The 18,343-nt window shown below is 39.0% G+C and overlaps 1 protein-coding gene across 14 annotated transcripts; it reads right to left on the bottom strand.

Moving 5' to 3' along the window:
* Window positions 1-343: 343 nt before the first annotated feature.
* Window positions 344-18,157, bottom strand: sh3bgr (SH3 domain binding glutamate-rich protein). 14 transcript variants are annotated; one of them, XM_084949692.1, is made up of 12 exons: window positions 17,782-18,157; window positions 13,655-13,840; window positions 13,397-13,477; window positions 11,204-11,278; window positions 9,405-9,608; window positions 8,873-8,902; window positions 5,314-5,337; window positions 4,898-4,924; window positions 3,672-3,698; window positions 2,515-2,565; window positions 1,926-1,987; window positions 344-1,081 (listed from the first exon to the last, which is right to left on the bottom strand). In XM_084949692.1, the coding sequence occupies exons 1-11, from the start codon at window positions 18,013-18,015 to the stop codon at window positions 1,970-1,972; spliced, it is 957 nt and encodes a 318-aa protein (XP_084805818.1). In that variant the 5' UTR covers window positions 18,016-18,157; the 3' UTR covers window positions 344-1,081; window positions 1,926-1,969. The 14 variants fall into 14 exon arrangements, with proteins under 14 accessions (XP_084805818.1, XP_084805829.1, XP_084805821.1 ...); XM_084949703.1 differs by lacking the exon at window positions 17,782-18,157 and adding an exon at window positions 15,886-16,137; XM_084949695.1 differs by lacking the exon at window positions 2,515-2,565.
* Between the last annotated feature and the right edge of the window lie 186 nt (window positions 18,158-18,343).

Genomic DNA, 18,343 nt, shown 5'->3' with positions numbered 1-18,343 from the left:
AAGTGAGCAATCTTACAAATGCAGCAGGAGATCATGTAACCATTTCCCCCACTGTAGTTATTCATTGAAAGAATTTATCTGTGGCATTCCTGCACACATTAGACGTTGGTGAATATTGGGCATAGTAACAATGCCTATCCTGTATAGCCTGTACTGCACATGCCTGACCCTTTTTTGATCATCTATCTAAAAATAACACTGCATGTTCTCATCCACCTCTACAAAAAAATCTCATGGGACGAGGCATTTGTTTTCCTGTTGACCCCTACGCTCCCCAACATGCACAATAGCCCATTCTTCTTTAAATATGCCAACAAAAGAGTTTAAATAAAGATCCACTGAGAATGTTTTTACGAGTCCACTTTATTTTCTTTTCCAACATCTCAGCCACATCTCACTCTTCGTTCAACAAAGTGCATTGATTAGACAGCATTTCTGGCAGAAGTAGCTGTGGCGGTGGTGGAGGGGTTTTCAGTCTTGAAGCATGTGTGTATTTCCTTTCTCGCTGCCATTAGAAGTCGCAGTTTGAATTTACACACTCGCCGTTAGATAAGGTTAGATAAAGTTAGGAGCACAAGAACAGAACTGTTATGAAAGAGAGTGACTTATGACACTTTGAATCTACAAGCCAGGAGTCACAAGCTAGGATATGCCAGGATTTCCTTCTTTTTTTTTCCTTCATAGGTCGCTGGCCTTTTGTGTTAGAAAACTAGAACTTCTACAAGTACAACATGGGAAGAGGGTCTGAGTTTAACAAAACAACTGTGCATTTTACAAAAAGCTGCTCATGGCAAACAACCAAACCAACACCGCTAGGCTACTCTGCTCGTTTTTCATTACAGTATGTCTGTACACGCAAAATATAAAAATTAAGTCAACATTGCAGTCAACAGGGAAGGGTGTAAGGCAAATGTGGGTTAGGCATTTTCAGCTGGGATGGAGCCTTCAAGCACATGACCAGTGGTTTCCAGTAGGGTCATGTGCTGCTTTGCGGAGACGTAGAGGGGCTTTCTGATGGGGCTGAGGGGGGCGGGCCAAGTGTCAAGGGTCGGGATGAGATGGAACAGGAGGCTCCTTCGGGCTGCGACACAAGAAAAACAGATGACTAGAAATAGGTCACACATTACTGAGTTGTCCGTGGTGGCTGAGGAAGACATCACCATCGCCACGCCTGTGCCACCCAGCGTGCCGGCACCTCCTGAGGCACTTCTGAAGCTCACTTAACAGCTTTCACAAACGAGGCGTGACAGGGGCTCGCAGGGGCTGGCGCACAGCTTAGAGAGGAGGGAGGGGAGGAAGGAGAGTGGGCACTGCCACTCTTTCAGGGCCAGCTCTAAAGCTATTCCTTCAGTGGGACATAGAGGCCTTAAACACACAAAAGAGCTAAAAGAAGATTAGAATTATTATCACCACAAATATCTTCATTAGTCCCACTGACTCAGAGGGAAAAACAGGGGATAGTGAGATGCTTTGGTGGTGGATCTAGGTGATCCCCAGGCATGCTGTGTACCCACTGAAGCTGTTTGCAGATGGAGTCAACAGTGGCAGTCCTCTGCAAACACGCTGCTGCAAGTGCAGGTTAAAAAGATAACTCCTTCCAAACACCAAGGTGAAGCAAGCAGGATCTTAGCGCTTTAATGAAAAACTTGCCTGTTTTAGATATTAATGCATGCCACTGCATCATGCATACAATACAGGTTGCATAATTGTATTTTGCACAGAGCTTTGTTAGCAGGGTCAAAGAAGCACAAAAAAATAAGGAAAAAAAAACTGTACTGAATGCAAGTTTATCTTTTTAATTAATCTGGTTACATAAATGCCAAAGAGAAAAGCAACACACAGAAGTTTCTATCCATTCTTCTACCGAGCCACATGACATCGCACTGCCCTCCAGTGGTAAAGCAGAAAAAAGCAGAGGGTTTTACCTGGAGAGCAGTAAATCGACATCATCAGCATCGCTCAGCTTCAACTACTCAGCCTCTTCCTCCTGTTAGAAGACAAAATGATGTATTGATAACCAACACACACACGCAGAAAGCAGAGACAAGTGGCAGTGGTAGAAGGTCGGATTAAAATCTGTTTAAAGTGCCTTTGTGTATTCTATTCTAATGTTTCTAATGGTGCAAGCTTTTATTTGTGGGGAGAAAAAAAAAAAAAAAAAAAAAAAGATCCCAATGATAGCTGAGACTCTGTCATTGTTAAACCTTTTACCTGGATGAGTCTCATCAACCGGAGAAGGATTTGTGGGATTCAAAGTGGAAAGACTGCAGTTGTTTCTTAGTTTGTTGCATAAATAAACTATTTGAATTGCAATTTAAAAAAAAAACAAAAAAAAAAAAAAAACACAACGACAAAAAAAAAAAAAAAAAAACCACAGTCTTTACTATGAGTGAGCTACCAAGATGTGTGATGTGTGTTTGTGTCGCACACAAAGATCTTCCCTCTTTACAACACTGGACCAGGCATGGCAAGCACAGGCAGAAGACCACATGTGACAAACTGCTGTAATACTACCTGTGTTTCTTCCAACTCTTCTTCTTCTTCTTCTTCTTCCTCTTCCTCCTCCTTTGAAAAAATTTAAAAAATAAAATAAAAAAGAAGAGGGAGGGGGCTATGTGAAGTCATGGCTTAAATAGGGGGAAGGTGAGACGACTTCCCATGTTAGTGGCTGTGTTAAGGATGGGTTAAAAATGGAGAAGATGTAATTTGAGAGAAGCGTGGGCAGTGGTGATGACAGCAGGGTTGAAAAAAAAACAAACAAAAAAAAAAAAAAAACACTGAGGAAACTAGTGATGGAGTTCTGTTTTTAATGAGATGACCTAAGTGAGACAAGAGTGGTGCTTAAGCAGGCGCACCGTGTAAGATGAGGTTAAACTGCGTGTCACGTGTTTTAAGTGTTACCACTCAAGCCGTGGATGCTGTTCCTGGTTAGTCTTGAAGTAAACAACACGCTCACCGAGGTTATCTATTATTCGATCCTACAACCACTTTATTCCAACCGGTGACCCAAACTAAGAGAGCAGTAAGCCTGGAAACAACGCAGTGTGTCGTCTAACATGAAATATTTTTTCTTTTTCTCCGAGTATTGCATGAGAACAAGATGTGCTCCGTCTCCTCCATCTTCTTTGAAACTTGTCACATCCACTTCACATCCACTTTGTTCAGATTGCTCTTGGCAAAAAAGGAACAAAAGCCATGGCTTCTTTAAAAAAAAAAAAAAAAAAAAAAAATGTCATCCTGTCAAGTCAGTGCGCCCCATCTCCCAGTACAACAAAACCAAACATGTCCAAGTTATCCTCACGTGCGTGCAGGCCAAGTTTTAAAAGAAGACAACGGAACGTTCAAGCGGTTTTTTTAGGTATCAAAACTAAAAAAGTGAAAACGTCTTGGCAGACTTGCAGAATGTTTCTCTGTGAAAGTTTCATAAACGTTTGCTCCAACTCTGAACAACCTCATCTTTGTCCTGGCTTGTTTGAGGCCATATGAGTTACACTGCACACAATATTCACTGAACCGATGACAATTACGATCTTGAGGAGAGACAGAGTCCGCCTGAACATGTGCACACAGTCTTTCTCTGCAATCGGATCATGCATGAAAAGAAAAATCCAAGTCTCTGTGTGATTCACACCGTGCAAAACATATACAAAGATTCTATAATCCAGATATACCTCTTGCACTTCAGCCTCTTCTTCCTCCTGTGGAACACGAAATCAGGCAGTTTTGAAAAAGAAACCAACATTATGGTCCATATGTGACTCACATATCTGTTACTACATGAAATCCACCTTTAAGGTTTAGGTCAAATATGATCAGGTTTATCATGCTGCAAACCAGCAGGCATGTCCATGGAAAGTGGACCTAAAAGTCCATGCAGCACACCAAAAGAAAGAAGGAGAAAGGGAGAGAAGGGCAAGTCTGTCAAGCTTTAAAAAAAAAAAAAAAAAAAAAAGTAGAACCACCAGAAACTACAGCACTGCCTTGTTCGTCTTGCTCCTGCAAGAGAGGTTGGACAAGGACAAAACAGATGGGAAGGAAGAGCGGAAAAACAGCAGGGCGAAGCAGTGAAGCATAAGCAGCGTAAACTCAAGCAGAGGCTGGAATGTCTCTGAGAAGCAGAGCCCTTTTCACACAGCACTTTTCAACCAGACTTTTTTTTTTAAAACAACTTGGACTTTTTGAACCAACTGATTATTCATTGTGTTGGTGTGTTGCAGGGGGCAGAGTCTGATTTAGGGAACGGTTAAAGTGTGGACTCTTTAGGGGAGCTACCCTTGAGATGAGCAACGCTGGGTGAAAAACCGGCTGGGCTGACTCGCCAGACTTCAAACCCTGTCCACAGGGTGCAGACTGAAAAACAGTGCGAGAGCAAGTGCGTGAGTTTGCTTTTTGAAAGTTGGGACACGTGAAGTTGAAAAGTTTTGGGGATGTGTCCTGACAGGCAAAATCCAGGGCAAAAAAGGCCCACAAAGCACTCTTTCAACATAATGACATAACTGAGGAAAATGGATTATTACATTGTTACCATTATTGTCTTTTTTAATGAGCCCTATATTGGTCATTTCTTTATGAGAATTACTTGAGGTGCTGTATTAATCATCACTCTGGATGGTACATCTTTGACTTTGACTTGTGTTGTTTTTTTGGTCTTTTAGCATTTTACTCTGACCCTTTGTTATCACAGACACGAGGCGACCAATTCATTGTTTCTGGCAAAAGACAAAATATGCTAACAAATAGTGAAATACTAAACATTGAAGGAATGCTTGAGGTGTGAAAGGGATTAATAATCTGAAAAAGTAATGAGTCACTAAACAAAAACAACAAAAAGAAATAAACAAGACAAACTCAGGAGGCTAGAAGCAGTTTAAAAAAAGAAAAAAAAACATGAATCTACCTCAAGCTGTCGTAGCTCTTCTTCCTCCTGAAAATAAATAAATAACAGGCAGCAGGTCAGCCAGCTGTGTGGGGAGCAAAAGAGCACAACAGGCATGCGGTATGGAAATGTCTTATGATTTCAAATGAAACTATGGGAACAGTCGAAGTTGTCAGGAAGCAGCTAGAAAACTGGGAAGAAATGAGGAACGGGATGTTAGCAGAAAGACAGGAAAGGTCAAAAAAACTTGAGGAGATAGTAATAAAGAGAGCAGAGAGAGGGGTGAAGTCTTCAAAGTTAGCAATTTAAAAGGCAGACCAAGACCCTCCCAAACCCATCTGGATGGTCTTCCCTGATATCTGCACCATCAAACCCACACTGCTGATGACTGTATGGAGGAACCGCACAGAAAGAGACGATCAGAGAAGCACAGTTACCTCTGACTGCAAATCCTCTTCCTCCTGGAGGGAGCAAACCAAGAGGGCAAAGGAGTCAAATGCCATACAGCGTGTGTGTGTGTTTGTGTACATGAGGAACCAGCAGACACAGCTCTGATACTGATGCATCTAGACTAGGGGTGTCAAACACAAGGCCCGGGGACCAGAATCAGCCCCGCAAAGACCTCAATCAAGCTCATTGGGGGAAATGTGAATTAGGGCATAAATATTGGATTTTAAACTGTATTTTACTAAGTTTTGCTGCTTTTCCTACAGATAAAGACCTTTTAGCATTCTTGCATTTACTACAGCAGCATTTCTTTATTGTGCATAAAAACTGAGAAATACTGAAATTAATTTATATTAAAAGGGGATTAAATGCGTCGTTAAACTGTGTGTGGGCTGTATGTTGGCCACAATGTAAATTGAGTTTGACCCCCCTGACCTAGCCTGTGTGAAATGAGTCAGGTGAGGGATGGGCTGGAACATGAACTCAAAAAAAACAAAAAAAAAACCCAACATATCAACTCTGAAATGCTAAATGAGATCAGTCATTTGGTGTTTAATGCGTGAGTCAATCTCAGTTAGAACTGCTTTAAAACCCTGTATTATAAGTGTTTACACTGCACAAGATTAAAAGACATATTTTAAATAGCAGAGGTTTCTTAAGCACTCAGATTTTTGTAAACAGTGAAAGTGATGGGAGACAAAGAGAAAAATTCTCACTGGCCTTGACAAGCACAGAGTGAGGGAGGCGGTACAGCATGTTTTCACTGCTATTCAAAAGTGTGGGGTCACACAGAAAAATTCACATTTTTCAAAGACTCGCCTTAATCTTTAAATGAATAGAAAATACAGTGAAGAAATCAAGGTTACCCGCAATGAGAAGTTCATCCTTCCAACTCTGGTTTCATTAAACACACCTTTACAGAGCAGTTAAAGTAATGTGGAAACCTTCACCCCACGCTTCCTACAGTAAACTAAGTCACTTCCCACAGCAACTCAGAGAGACTGGTCACTCTGTTATCATAGAATAGCAGCTTACTGCATCTTCTCCAAATAGATCTACCAAACTGTGGAGCTGTGCTGTAGCTGACTGTTCTGTTATAAGGAGGAAAACGGCTCAGCGCAAGTGCTAAGTCTTTGGGATGGTGTTGCAAAACAGTGATAACATTTAACGTGCCTCATTTGTTCGAGATCCCTCTTACTCTGTATAAATATCCAACTTTAGTCCCAGCAAACTGCTTCTAAGCTGCTACATTTGTCCACAGCAGTGTTGGTCAAGTTACTTGAAAAAAGTAATCAGTAACTAATTACTGATTACTTCCCCAAAAAAGTAGTCCCGTTACTTTACTGATTACTTATTTTCAAAAGTAATTAATTGCTTAGTTACTTAGTTACTTTTAAAAACACGATTTACAACCTGAATAGGTGATAAAGCGATAGATCTTTCAGCCCAATTCTACTTTTTCTGCATAATCCATCATACAAAATGTAATCAAATGGAAAAGTCTTTTTTTAAACTTGTTTTATCAGTTTTAATCTTTTAACTTTATGCATCAAGCAAAAATGAAATTATATGCAACATTCTCTGACTTGAAGAAATTAGTTTAACATTTAAACCCATTTTCTGCACATTCCAGCACATAAAATAAAATATTTTTTTTGTGTTTACACTCAGTCTTTCAAATAGATGCAAGTAAAACACAGCAGAAAATAAATAAAATCAAAGACTCAGCGGTCCTGTTGCTCTATTTTCACCTGTAAAGCAGGAGTAGGGTAGACGGAGGTGTGCTCTGGTGCAGGTGCGCCGCAGCGGTCAGTGGAAGGATACGGCAGCTTCTCTGTGAATTTCCCATTACGTGGTAGTGCACTCGGTGCTTGTTTAGGGGGTTTTTTTTCGCTGTAAAAAGAAGTTTTCTTCCCACGCACAACGGACGTTAATGTTTTTGTCACTTTTTATGGAATCAAACTCAAAATAAGGTCAGTACTTCCACGCTTTAAACGCTGCACGCTCATACTCTCTCCCGCACAGCTGTTGTCACGAACGTCGCACTCGCTTACTCACTGTCATGAGACATTCTCGCAAAAAAAAAAAAAATCACGGTTTTAGTAACGCAGTAACGCAGCGTTCCTACAGGAAAGTAACGGTAATCTAATTACCGTTTTTGCAATAGTAATCCCTTACTTTACTCGTTACTTGAAAAAAGTAATCAGATTACAGTAACGCGTTACTGCCCATCTCTGGTCCACAGTGCCAAAAAGAAGCATTTTTTGATTTGTTCACCACAAATTTAGATTCCCAATCTTCTTTTATCCCATGTCAGAGGGGTTTTTGTTGTTCCCCATTTTAATCTTTTACTCTAACTGAATAGTGTGATTTTCATCCAGAATCTTATCTGTCTTATGATATATTGTAGATAACATTAAATGAAGCTATTAAGCTGAAGATCTGCAGGGGGTTTGTTCGTCAGACTAGAGAACTTGTCTTCTTACTTAGTTTTGCAGTTAAACCTTCCCCTTCTCTTTCTTTTCTAGTTAGAGCCAGTTTGTGCTGTTTCAGGAGGGAAATCTTCCCAGGACAGAGTAAACTCTCTGCTATGAAGTCTTAAGGATCTTAAGTTTTTTGGGGGGAGGTTTCCATTTCCTTGGATGGAATAGTCCTGGTTTCTTAGAGCAAGAAGACCTTTAAGTTTTAGAAATAACGGCCCCAAAAGAGCCCTTATGAGACTGCAACTGACTCATGCAGACTAATGCTTCACACACTTGACTAGCCAAATTTAAATTGTTCCTTTGGAGGTATAATCATTCATTTTTGGAGGTTATTTATTGCTCAAAAAAAAAAAAAAACTCAGAATGTTGTAACTATACATTAATAAGTGTGTAATTCAATTTTCCAACAATTTTATGTATTCTCATAAACTTAGTGTCCAAGCCCAATAATGTTAGATCAACTTCAAAGAGTTTCACTAACACTGGCTAACAGCAGCTAACAGGGGCTAACAGCAGCTAACAGTAGCAGAAACAGGAGTGCTTACTGATAGAAAAGTTCAATCTATCCTCAACAGCTCACCTGACTATGGCTGCCATCGGACAGAAGTGAGATTCTAGCCTTCTAGCAGACTCCTTTCACAAAATTTTGTGAATAATGTAAAAAAAAAAAAAAAAAAAAAATTTAAGTGACCAAAAACTTTTTAGAAATCTTTTATAAGTTTAGCTCATGTCAATGTCCAAAAGTCTGAATGACTGACAAGTACACATGTTTGGGTAAAGGTGAAGACCGGTCTAAACCAGCAATGACTGCTAAGAAAAGAAAGAATTAATAAGCACCCGCCTAAATTATTCTGCATGCGTTCCACAGTATGTTAATGAATTATTTTCCCTCTCAAATAAAAAAGATGAAGTACACATGTCATTTATTGAATGCACATAGTTATTAAAAATGCTGGGATAGTAACTGCTGCTGTTTCTGTGCATTGTGTCTATAAAACATCAATAAAGCACTGTTCCTTATTAAATAGTGAAATAAGTGTTACGTGAATTTTTTAGATAATCTCACCTGTTCTTCTTCCTCTTCTGCTTGGCCCTCCTGACAGTGGAGATAAGATAGCATTAGAGACATCAGAGAACACACACACACACACACACACACACACACACACACACACACACACACTAGACAGAGTGAGGAGCTTCTGGGGACCCTATACTAACACACCTTGACCAGGATAGTTAACAGTAAGTGAATTGTGTCATCAACTCAAAAACCAAACATAAGACACCTAATGGAATTGACAGAAAGGCAATAATAAATAAATTAAACATCCACTGGCAATGATGAGACGTGTAAGAATGATGATTAGGGATCTCGGAGAGGTGAATTAGTAAATTACTGAGTCCAGGGAAGGAGACTTGAGGAGAAGATGCAGATACAAGGTTACAGGAACTTGAAAATGAGGGAAACCTTAAATGTGGAGTAAAGGAGGAGATTAAAGGGAAAACAAGGATTCTGAGTAGAAGAAATCGGCATTCCAGGGATGGCGGCAGAGGGAAAACGAAGGGAGATTAGGGTCTAGTTAAGGAGCAATTACAGTGTCTTCTGTGACCTCGTCCGTTTCTTCCACTGCTGCCTCCTCCTCCTCCTTCTCTGTGGGGGCTTCGTCTCCTACCGTTTCTGCAGTCTCTTCCTTTGCTGCCCCCTCCTGTTCCTCCTCATCACCCTCACCTTCTTCATTCTCATCAGTGGCCTGCTTCACCTCTTTATTTGAATCCCCATTACGATCCTCCACTGGAACCTTGTGGAGGATCGTAAGGTGTAAACAATAGTGTGTGAAAGAAGAAATACACAAAGAAATAAAAAAAATCTGATATACTACTTCAGGCACTGCTTTAACAGCATTACGATGGTTGGCTCATCAGATGGAAAGGTTTATGAACTCAAAACAATGATGTTATCCTGGCAGGTTGTCATCCAGTTAAAATAAATAAATAAATAAAAATAGGAAGGGAAAGCTAAAAAGTCAAGGTGTAGGTTGTTAGAAAACAAATCCAAAGTTGGATATGCTAAAAAATTAATACTGACATTTTAAAATGAGAATAGAGATATTTTTCTCTGTTCTGTAAGAAAAATATTAAGTCACAGCTAACAGCAAATTAGCTTAACTTAGCCTAACACGAAACCTATAAAAGGAAGAAACAAGCAAACAAAGAAAAACAGGTAACGGTATTTGCCCAACATTCATTAGTTTAAAATGTTTACTGTGCCAGATTAAACACACCAAATGTAACGTGTTAATTGTGAAGCACTCATTTGCTAGATTACCTGTTTTTACCATGTCTGCTAAGCTAATACTAGCATAATTTCACATTAAATTTTCAGTTATAAGAGAGGTACAATATGGTGTTTTGTTTTGTTTTTTTTTAAACATATTGTGTTATATCTCTTTCAAATAGCCAATAAGTATCTTTATCCAAATGTCAAAGTATTCTTCCCATTGTTAGTTCAATTAACCAGAAACACAGGTTTGGTCTAAAGTAGTTTGGCGCTGTCTTTCTGAAGCAGGCCGATGTCAACAGTGTTCCTGGACTGTCACAGTTAAACGCAGTCATCATTTACAATACAGGTTTTTGGCTTTGTCTCTTATGTGAAGAGACTGATGAAAATTTATTGATCTCATATTGAGAATATATACTGTAACTGGTGGAAATCCTAAATATATTATTAGTAAATTGTTGACTACTAAGTCACGTTTTCTCTGTCATGACTCTTCTGAAGCATTGCCTACTTCAGAGACTAAAATTATGAAATTGTGATAAAAATTATAAAGAACATGAAATGTAACAGTAAAATGCAATATTGTTGCAAATAGGACAAGAGATCAATGCTGCAGAAAATCGTTACTCTTGGGGCTAAAATTTGAGAAATTAGAAAGGGAAATCTGGGCTACGGTAGGTAAGCTCTAGTAAACTGAGAACTAGCAGGAATTTTCTCGTGGTAATTGTCAGAAATTTGCTGAAATAAAGGTGTTATTAAATATATCTATTAGAAAAAAATGCTTTTGATAAAAATAAAACATCAAATTTTACGATTTACACACAATCATACCACAGTTTGGTTGCTTCACAGCCCTTTGGCAGTCTGAACACAGCAATGCAGTGTCACAGTGTTATGATGACAAATCAGAATAGTGTGTTATTATGAGCTCACATTTCTCACTCATGCAACACCAGAATTAGTCGATGTGGTAAATGAGACGGGGCAGCCATGAAGAAATTAGGAATCTCTTTAAGTCACCAGTTATGGACAGAAGGAAAGTTGTTAAGTGACGCTGAAAATTTAAGATGAGACACGGTGAAAAGAAACTAAACACAGACTAAATGAAGGCATTACTATTGTGTCGTCAAGGTTTTCCTCAGCATGGGTGCCATTCTCCACAATGTTATCCTTGTCAGCTTGCTCTGCTTCCTGTACCAAGGAAATTACCAGGTTTAACACAATCGCGTTGACATTTAGTGTCCGGATAACTTGCCAAAATGTCCACGGCATGTTTTTGTTTCTTTTAGTCACTCAGATCTGGTTACCTACAAAACAAGTTCCACTGCATCTCATTTCAACACATTTAATTGTTAAAGAAAAAACAAATTTCAGTTTTAAATTTTAAATTAATTGAATTTCGAAAAATGTGTTCGAATCTCACATCAGTCAAAAGCAGATATATGAAGACTGGAACTTTGGATAAATACAGTTAGGGCCATAATTACCTCCACAGCGGATTTTAAATCAAACAATTAAGATATGATTGAAGTGCTAAACTTCCGTTTCAGTGGTTTAACTAAAGCAATTTAGCAATTACAGCCATTTTTATACACACTTCCCCATTTTCAGAGTCTCAAAGGTAATTGGTAATTGACTGATTCATTTTCACAAATCACCTGCTTGCTTAACACCAAAATGCCAGGGACATCACAGACCGCTAAAATGGATGAATACAACTTTACAACATCGAGAACACTCGTCACAAGGTAGGCATCTCATTGTCAAGACCTACAGTCAAGAGACACCTTATTAAATGTAAATACAGAGAGTTTACAACAAGTTGCAAACCTCCGGTTACACTCAAGAGCAAGAAAGTCAGGTTAGAGACAGAAAACATCTAAAGGAGCCTGAACAGCTCTGAAAAAATTCTTTGGACAGAAACAGAAACTAAGATGAAACAGAATAATTGGAATAAAAAAGTAAGTAGAAGGAGAGAAATAGATGTTATAACATGGGCATGTATGGCTGCCAGTACATCTGGGTCACTAGTGTTTATGATTATGTGACTGACAAAAGCAACAGGATGAACTGTGAAGTGTACAGATCTGCACCCTCTGCTCAGATTTAGCCAAATGCTGCAAAACTGATCAAACAGCTTTACAATGCAAATGTATATCAACCCAAAGCGTGCTGCAAAAGAAACCCATGAGTTCCTCAAGGCAAAGAAACAGGATACTCACAATGGCCAAGTCAGGCATCTGAGCTCAACCCAACAGAGCAGCTTCGTAGTTATTAAATACAAAATCAAATGCAGAAGAAGCAACAAGTGAAGGTGGCTGCAGTAAAAAGCTGGCAGAGCATCTTAAACAAGGAAACACCACATTTGGTGATGACCATAGGTTCTACACTTCAGGCGGTCATTAAAAAAAAAAAAACAATAAACAATCCTTATATTTAAAACTATACTAGTTGTCCGATTACTTTTGAAGATCAGAAAAGTGATTACTTTGTACAAAAAGGGCTGTTTTTCATAAACAGTTAACACTTAACTGATGTTAAACTTCCTGAATTAAAGCCAATAGTCTGCACTTCAATCACATATTGGCTGATCTAAATCCCACTGCGTTGGTGCAAAGAGTTAAAACTACAAAACATGTGTAATAGTTCAAATACTTATGGACTAAACTGCAGCCTAAACTAGGTACACACAACCTAAGTTCTGAAAGAATTTTCCTGTGATGAGCATAAACGTGGTCTAAATTATTTAATATATGAATACAGGAAGAGACAGACTATTTGTTGCATCTTTGTTTTTACTTGTACGTTATGACAGCACAGATGTTCTTATTTAATTGGGAATTTTGTTGTAGACATGAAGTTTTGAAAATTCATCATGGTATTTTCAGACTTTTTATTGTTTTATGAGCCATAAATGATAGAAACCCCCTCATTATAAGAAGGGAGTTAAACCTGTTTGTGTCCAAAATGATAGCTGGATACATTGATTTCATCTGATTACAAACCTTTCAATAACAATAAAGAAGAACATTTATTCTTCTGACATTCTTTTGATTCAAATAAATCACCTTAAACTCTCAAGTCTTACCTGGAAAACTAAAACGTAACAATGTATCATAATGTTGCAATTCATATACAATCGATAAAAGAATATTGTGTATTGAAGTAAGTCAAAGCAGAATTAGGCCAAGCTGAATTGTTGGACTAACTCTGTTGTATCAGTACTGAAGTAAAAGATTAGAGATATTAGAAAAGAAATGTGGCTTTTGCATACGTTTTCCACAACATACAGTAGAAAATAGTACTGACCTTTGACCCAGGAGGAGGGGGCAACCCCAGGAAGGTGTACACTAAATTGTCCTCTTTGGCGTCAAAGAATGTGTCGTAGTCCTGCACAAGATTTAGAGATCTAAATCAATACAATAATTTCCTTTCCCTCCTATTTTAACTTTGTTGCAGTTGTTCCATTACAGACATTAAAGTGCATTTCCTATGCTTTTCTCTCAATATTCTGAAGGTAGTCACAAGTTAAAAACATTGGCGTATCTGAATGCGATGTATACTCACCCCACAATAACTCTCTTCATTGAAGATTTGTGGGGGGAGGGGGATGCCGTTGGCTGGCTTCTTGTCCTCAGGGACGTTCTGCCTCATCCACATGCGGTTGTCCTCATTGCACGCGATGTCCAGTGGAGTGTAGTCAACTTTAAGAGCCTCCAAGAAGCCAACCACATCTTGCTGCTTCTTCTTGATCTGCGAGGCAGAGAAATCCTCCCTGATTGCACTGTATATGAGGAGAAGCCTGGAATATTTAACCTCAGGATGGCAGCTGCAGCATTCTGGTGTTTGGAATATTAACTAACATTATTTAAATGACAGCATGGATTCACATCTGATGCTCTACATAGTGCTCCCTTCCCGTCCTCTCCTACTAAGTAAACACAGAAACCGCTGACAACAATTTAAAAGAAGTACGAGTTTTACTTTATTTTGCATTATTTTTTACTTGGTTTATTATTATTGTCTATGTAACAGGTGTCCTATCTTCTGTGTATTTTTTACTTATCTTGTTTTCATTTCGTATTTTTTTTATTAATATTTATTGAGTTTTTCTACTTCATCTATCGTTGTATATAAGTTGTTACAGGTTGTGTTTTACACTGTGGCTTAATTTCAGAAACTGCTGATCTACTGGGATTTTCCCACGCAACTATCTCAGGCTTTGCAGTCAATGGTCTCAAAATGAGAAAGCAGGTGAGCAGCAGTTGTCTGGGCAGAAATACATCGTTGATACCAGAGGTCTACCAGAGGCTTCAAGCTGATAGGAAGGCAATGCTAACTAAAAAAAAAAAAAAACAAACAAAAAAAAAAAAACTCTGGTATGCAGAAGAGCATCTTTGAATGCACAGTACATCAAACCTTGAAGCAAATGGACCACAGCAGCAGAAGACCACACCAGGTGCCACTCCTGTCATGCAAGGACAAGAAATTGAGACTACAATTCACACAGGCTCATCAACTGGACAACAGAAGACTGTAAAAACATCGCCTCGTCCAATGAGTCTTGAGTTTTTCTGCAATGTTCGAATAGGGTCAGAATTTAGTGTACACAGAATGCTCCATCCTGCCTTGTATCAACAGTTCAGGCTGCTGGTGGTTGTGTAACAGATGTGGATCTCAGTACACTTAGCCCCCTTAGTACCAACTGAGCACCATTTAAACACCACAGTCTACTGGAGTATTGATTGCTGCTGACCCTGTCCATCCCTTTATGACCTAGCAAGGTGTTCCTCATAAAGCGACTCTTGAGTGTATATTATCTGATCTTATTTTATTTTAAGCCCTTAAATAAGCAGAAACACAACATGATTGCTTTTTCCAGCTTTTCAGATGCCAACATATGCTATTATCCTTGTGTTATATGGTGTTGAATGACTAATAGTTTTCTGTTTTGGTCTGTTAATAATCCATAATCCATGTTTCTGGGCTCTGGTGAAGGTTGAATGTCTTCATGTTTGATCTTTTTACTTATATCTACATCTGCTGACAGATCATATTTAAACTGCTAAAAAAAACTGATAAAAAGTGTAACAATTAAAAAAAATCAATAAAAAAATACAAACAGCAGGGTCGAAAAAGGGACAAATAAGAGGATAAACAATGATGCATTTTCTAAGAGTTAATGAGGACTGTTGTGGTCAGTCATTGAGTGTCATCTGCTAATACGGGTAGATGACCATACCGCATGAAACAAGTCCACTCAAAGGATAAACCCCAAGTAGTGTGTGTTGTGATACAACACTGCTAAGTGGGCCCCAACCACTTTAGCATGGCCAAAAGTGGATGTAAGAAATAAATTCACCCTCCCCTCTGCTGTTATCATCCCACCTGACATAGCCTACACACCGTTACCTCAATGCGAATCTGACTTAAAGATTCATGTTAAATCTCTTTTTAGGGGAGACACCGACGTCAAGCGTCTGCATGTGGGGGTCCTTAACATGCAAAAAAAAAAAAAAAAAAAACCTTTGGGAGCCCCTGTTCTAGAAAGCTCTGCATATAAATCACATCGACCTGCGAGACAATTAAACAAAGAACCAGAGCCTCTCAGGCGTAAACTCAGGCACAAATCAAGCCGTGCACTTGCCTGCAGTGTTTAGATATGCCTAATAAAAGTCAAGTCACATTCATTTCGAGGTTTAACGCTCTCGTGTCACTGTATGAGTGACAGTCCTGGCCGGTTACAACCACAAAAGTTCACTTTAAGAGAAATAAATCCTTTGGAGTAAAAAGCTTACCGCTGTGGATCCCGACGAAGACGCGAGGAAAACTTTAATGACCATTTTGCTACAATTTATTTTGTCGAGTATGCAACAAGCGGTCTCTTAAAGGAGCAGGCAGCCTTCTCTATTATTAGAGCACACCCTGGACGGAGACATAGCGCAGCGATCACTCACTCACTCACACACACGGTTATTTTTGTCTCCAAGCTCCATTAGTGAGGGTCGGCCCGTAGGGCCGCAGCACCACTCACAAACACTGATTGGCAACTTCAGCTGTCTGTCGGTGAGGGAGGGGGCGCAGTGGAGCTGGTTCCCAGCGTCCTGCTGTGTGCATATATGGACAGAAATAGCACTGACCAGCACTATAGGCTGACAGGTTTTCAAACCCGGTGTTGTGCCAAAAAGTGATCGGCTGCCAAAAACTGTATTCCGATGTTTCTGTATGTTTTCTTTGCGTGACACCTTTGCTTATATTGGTAAACATATTGTGGTGAAAAGGTTTTTACAAAGGGATCATACATAAAATAAAGAAATTAAGTGTTTTTGCAAGTAATCTTTATGATTCTGCGTTACTTTACCTACATGTTAATCCTAAAAATTATTAAAATATCTTATTGGAGCTGTGATGTTATATTTGTTGCGATTTTTGCTTCCCTCTATCAGATCTCTCTTGACAAATACATTTTTAATGTCAGTGAGAATTTTGCCTGCATTAAAGGCTATATAACCAATATAACCGAAAACTGATTCAAAAGAGATGTTTGAGATGTTTGAAAGATTATAGGCGGTCAATTACACTGACATAGTACTGTTTAGGCAACCCACACTTTACATTCCCTGGGCACTCAAACCCTTTGTCCTTCGAGTAATGCTGTATGCTACTGCAAATTTTGGTATCGATCCAATACCAAGTAAATAAAGGGCTCGTATTGTCGATACCAAGATCAGTATATGCTGATTTATGAGAATAATCATTATCAGATTGCAAATTCTTAACACATTTTAATGACACTGTGATCACTATCATTGTTATTTTACACAATATTAGTAAACACAATAAACCAACAATGCAGTGTTTCATGTATTTTGAAACTGGGGTTTTTGGAGATGTGTTGCAGATGTGCTAAAGGCTATAAATCAAATAGACTTGACAGTCAGTCAGACATTTTTTTTATAATGTTTGAGGTATAGTTTTTCATTAAAAAAAAACTGCAGTAATTTAAGACAGTTCAGTGCAATACTGAACTCAGAGGATAGAAAGAAAGTATCGATCCTATCATGCTAGTGTACCACTACCAGCGTCGGTATTGATGTCATCGATATCCTGTACCTTTCAGTGTGAAATCCTTTCTAAATTACATTCTGTTCAGTTTTTCCACATGAAGTTTTCATTTTCTAAACTTTAGTTTCATTGTAAGAATGGAGCCTGCTCGAGTAGGCAATAACAAAGTCTCATACTCAATAACCCTGTTAGAGTCCTTGAACAGTTTTTTTTTTCTTCTTCGTGAGTGGTCTACCTTCCCTTTCATAAGAAATTAAGGGCATTGAACATTTATTTTAAAAGAATCTCCTCTACATGCAGGACTACAATGGTCTTTTTTGTTTGTTTTGTTGTTTGCTCAGGTTTTTTTCTAGTTACCGTCACTTTATTGTAATACGGTTTTCTTTTTATTTTGTTTCTTTACCCGCTGGGTACCATGGCAACCGTGGACGTACATCTACAAAAAATAATAAATAAATAAAAAGCCCCAGCAACGAATAGTGAACGAATTCTGTTCGTATATAAACAAACTATAGTTTAGCCTGCTAAACATTACAGCTTGAAACAGAGAGAGTTTGAGAAGATAGCCACGCATAGAAGCAACTTAGGTTGGTTTATTACCGTTATGGCTGGTGCATTATTTATTTTACCTTGTGTAAATTCTTAATCGTGCCCAGTCTGGCTTTGAACTGTGCTTGTTCTCTCAGGTAAAGAGGATTCGTGAGTGGGAGGTAGCAGGGCCTGATGATGCAGAAGGCTGTTGCCCACGAGGAGCAGGGTGAAGGTACGACCTGCAGCTCTGACACCTCTAGATGGTCCAGTCCCTCCAGTAGCTCTGATGATCCACAATACACCTCTGTGTGTGAGGACAAAGCAGATGCCATGCCATCATTTCAGTGGTAAGGATCAAAGCGGTCTAGAAGACTTGGTACTTGGTAATTTTCATATCTCAGACATCTCAATATCTAAATATTTTATATACAATTCCCTCTACCATGAGTAAAGTGTTTTGGGGTGTCCTCCTTCCTGTTCAGGTAATAAAGCTCATGGGGGCAGCATGCAAAAGACAAGCCCTATGTTGGGAAGCATTTAAGTAACAAAGTGTTGCAGGTTACCTTTGTGGTGGCCATCTTGTTTTCCCAGTAAAGAGGAAGCCTGCCTCAATTGCAGCTCTTTTATAGGCCAATCTGTATTAAGAAGGTGTGTCTTTAG

Source organism: Perissodus microlepis, chromosome 14 (genome assembly GCF_051167445.1).
Source record: "Perissodus microlepis isolate ML-2025 ecotype Zambia chromosome 14, ASM5116744v1, whole genome shotgun sequence".
In the NCBI taxonomy this organism is placed as follows: domain Eukaryota; kingdom Metazoa; phylum Chordata; class Actinopteri; order Cichliformes; family Cichlidae; genus Perissodus; species Perissodus microlepis.
This window is presented reverse-complemented; position numbering and strand designations above follow the sequence as displayed.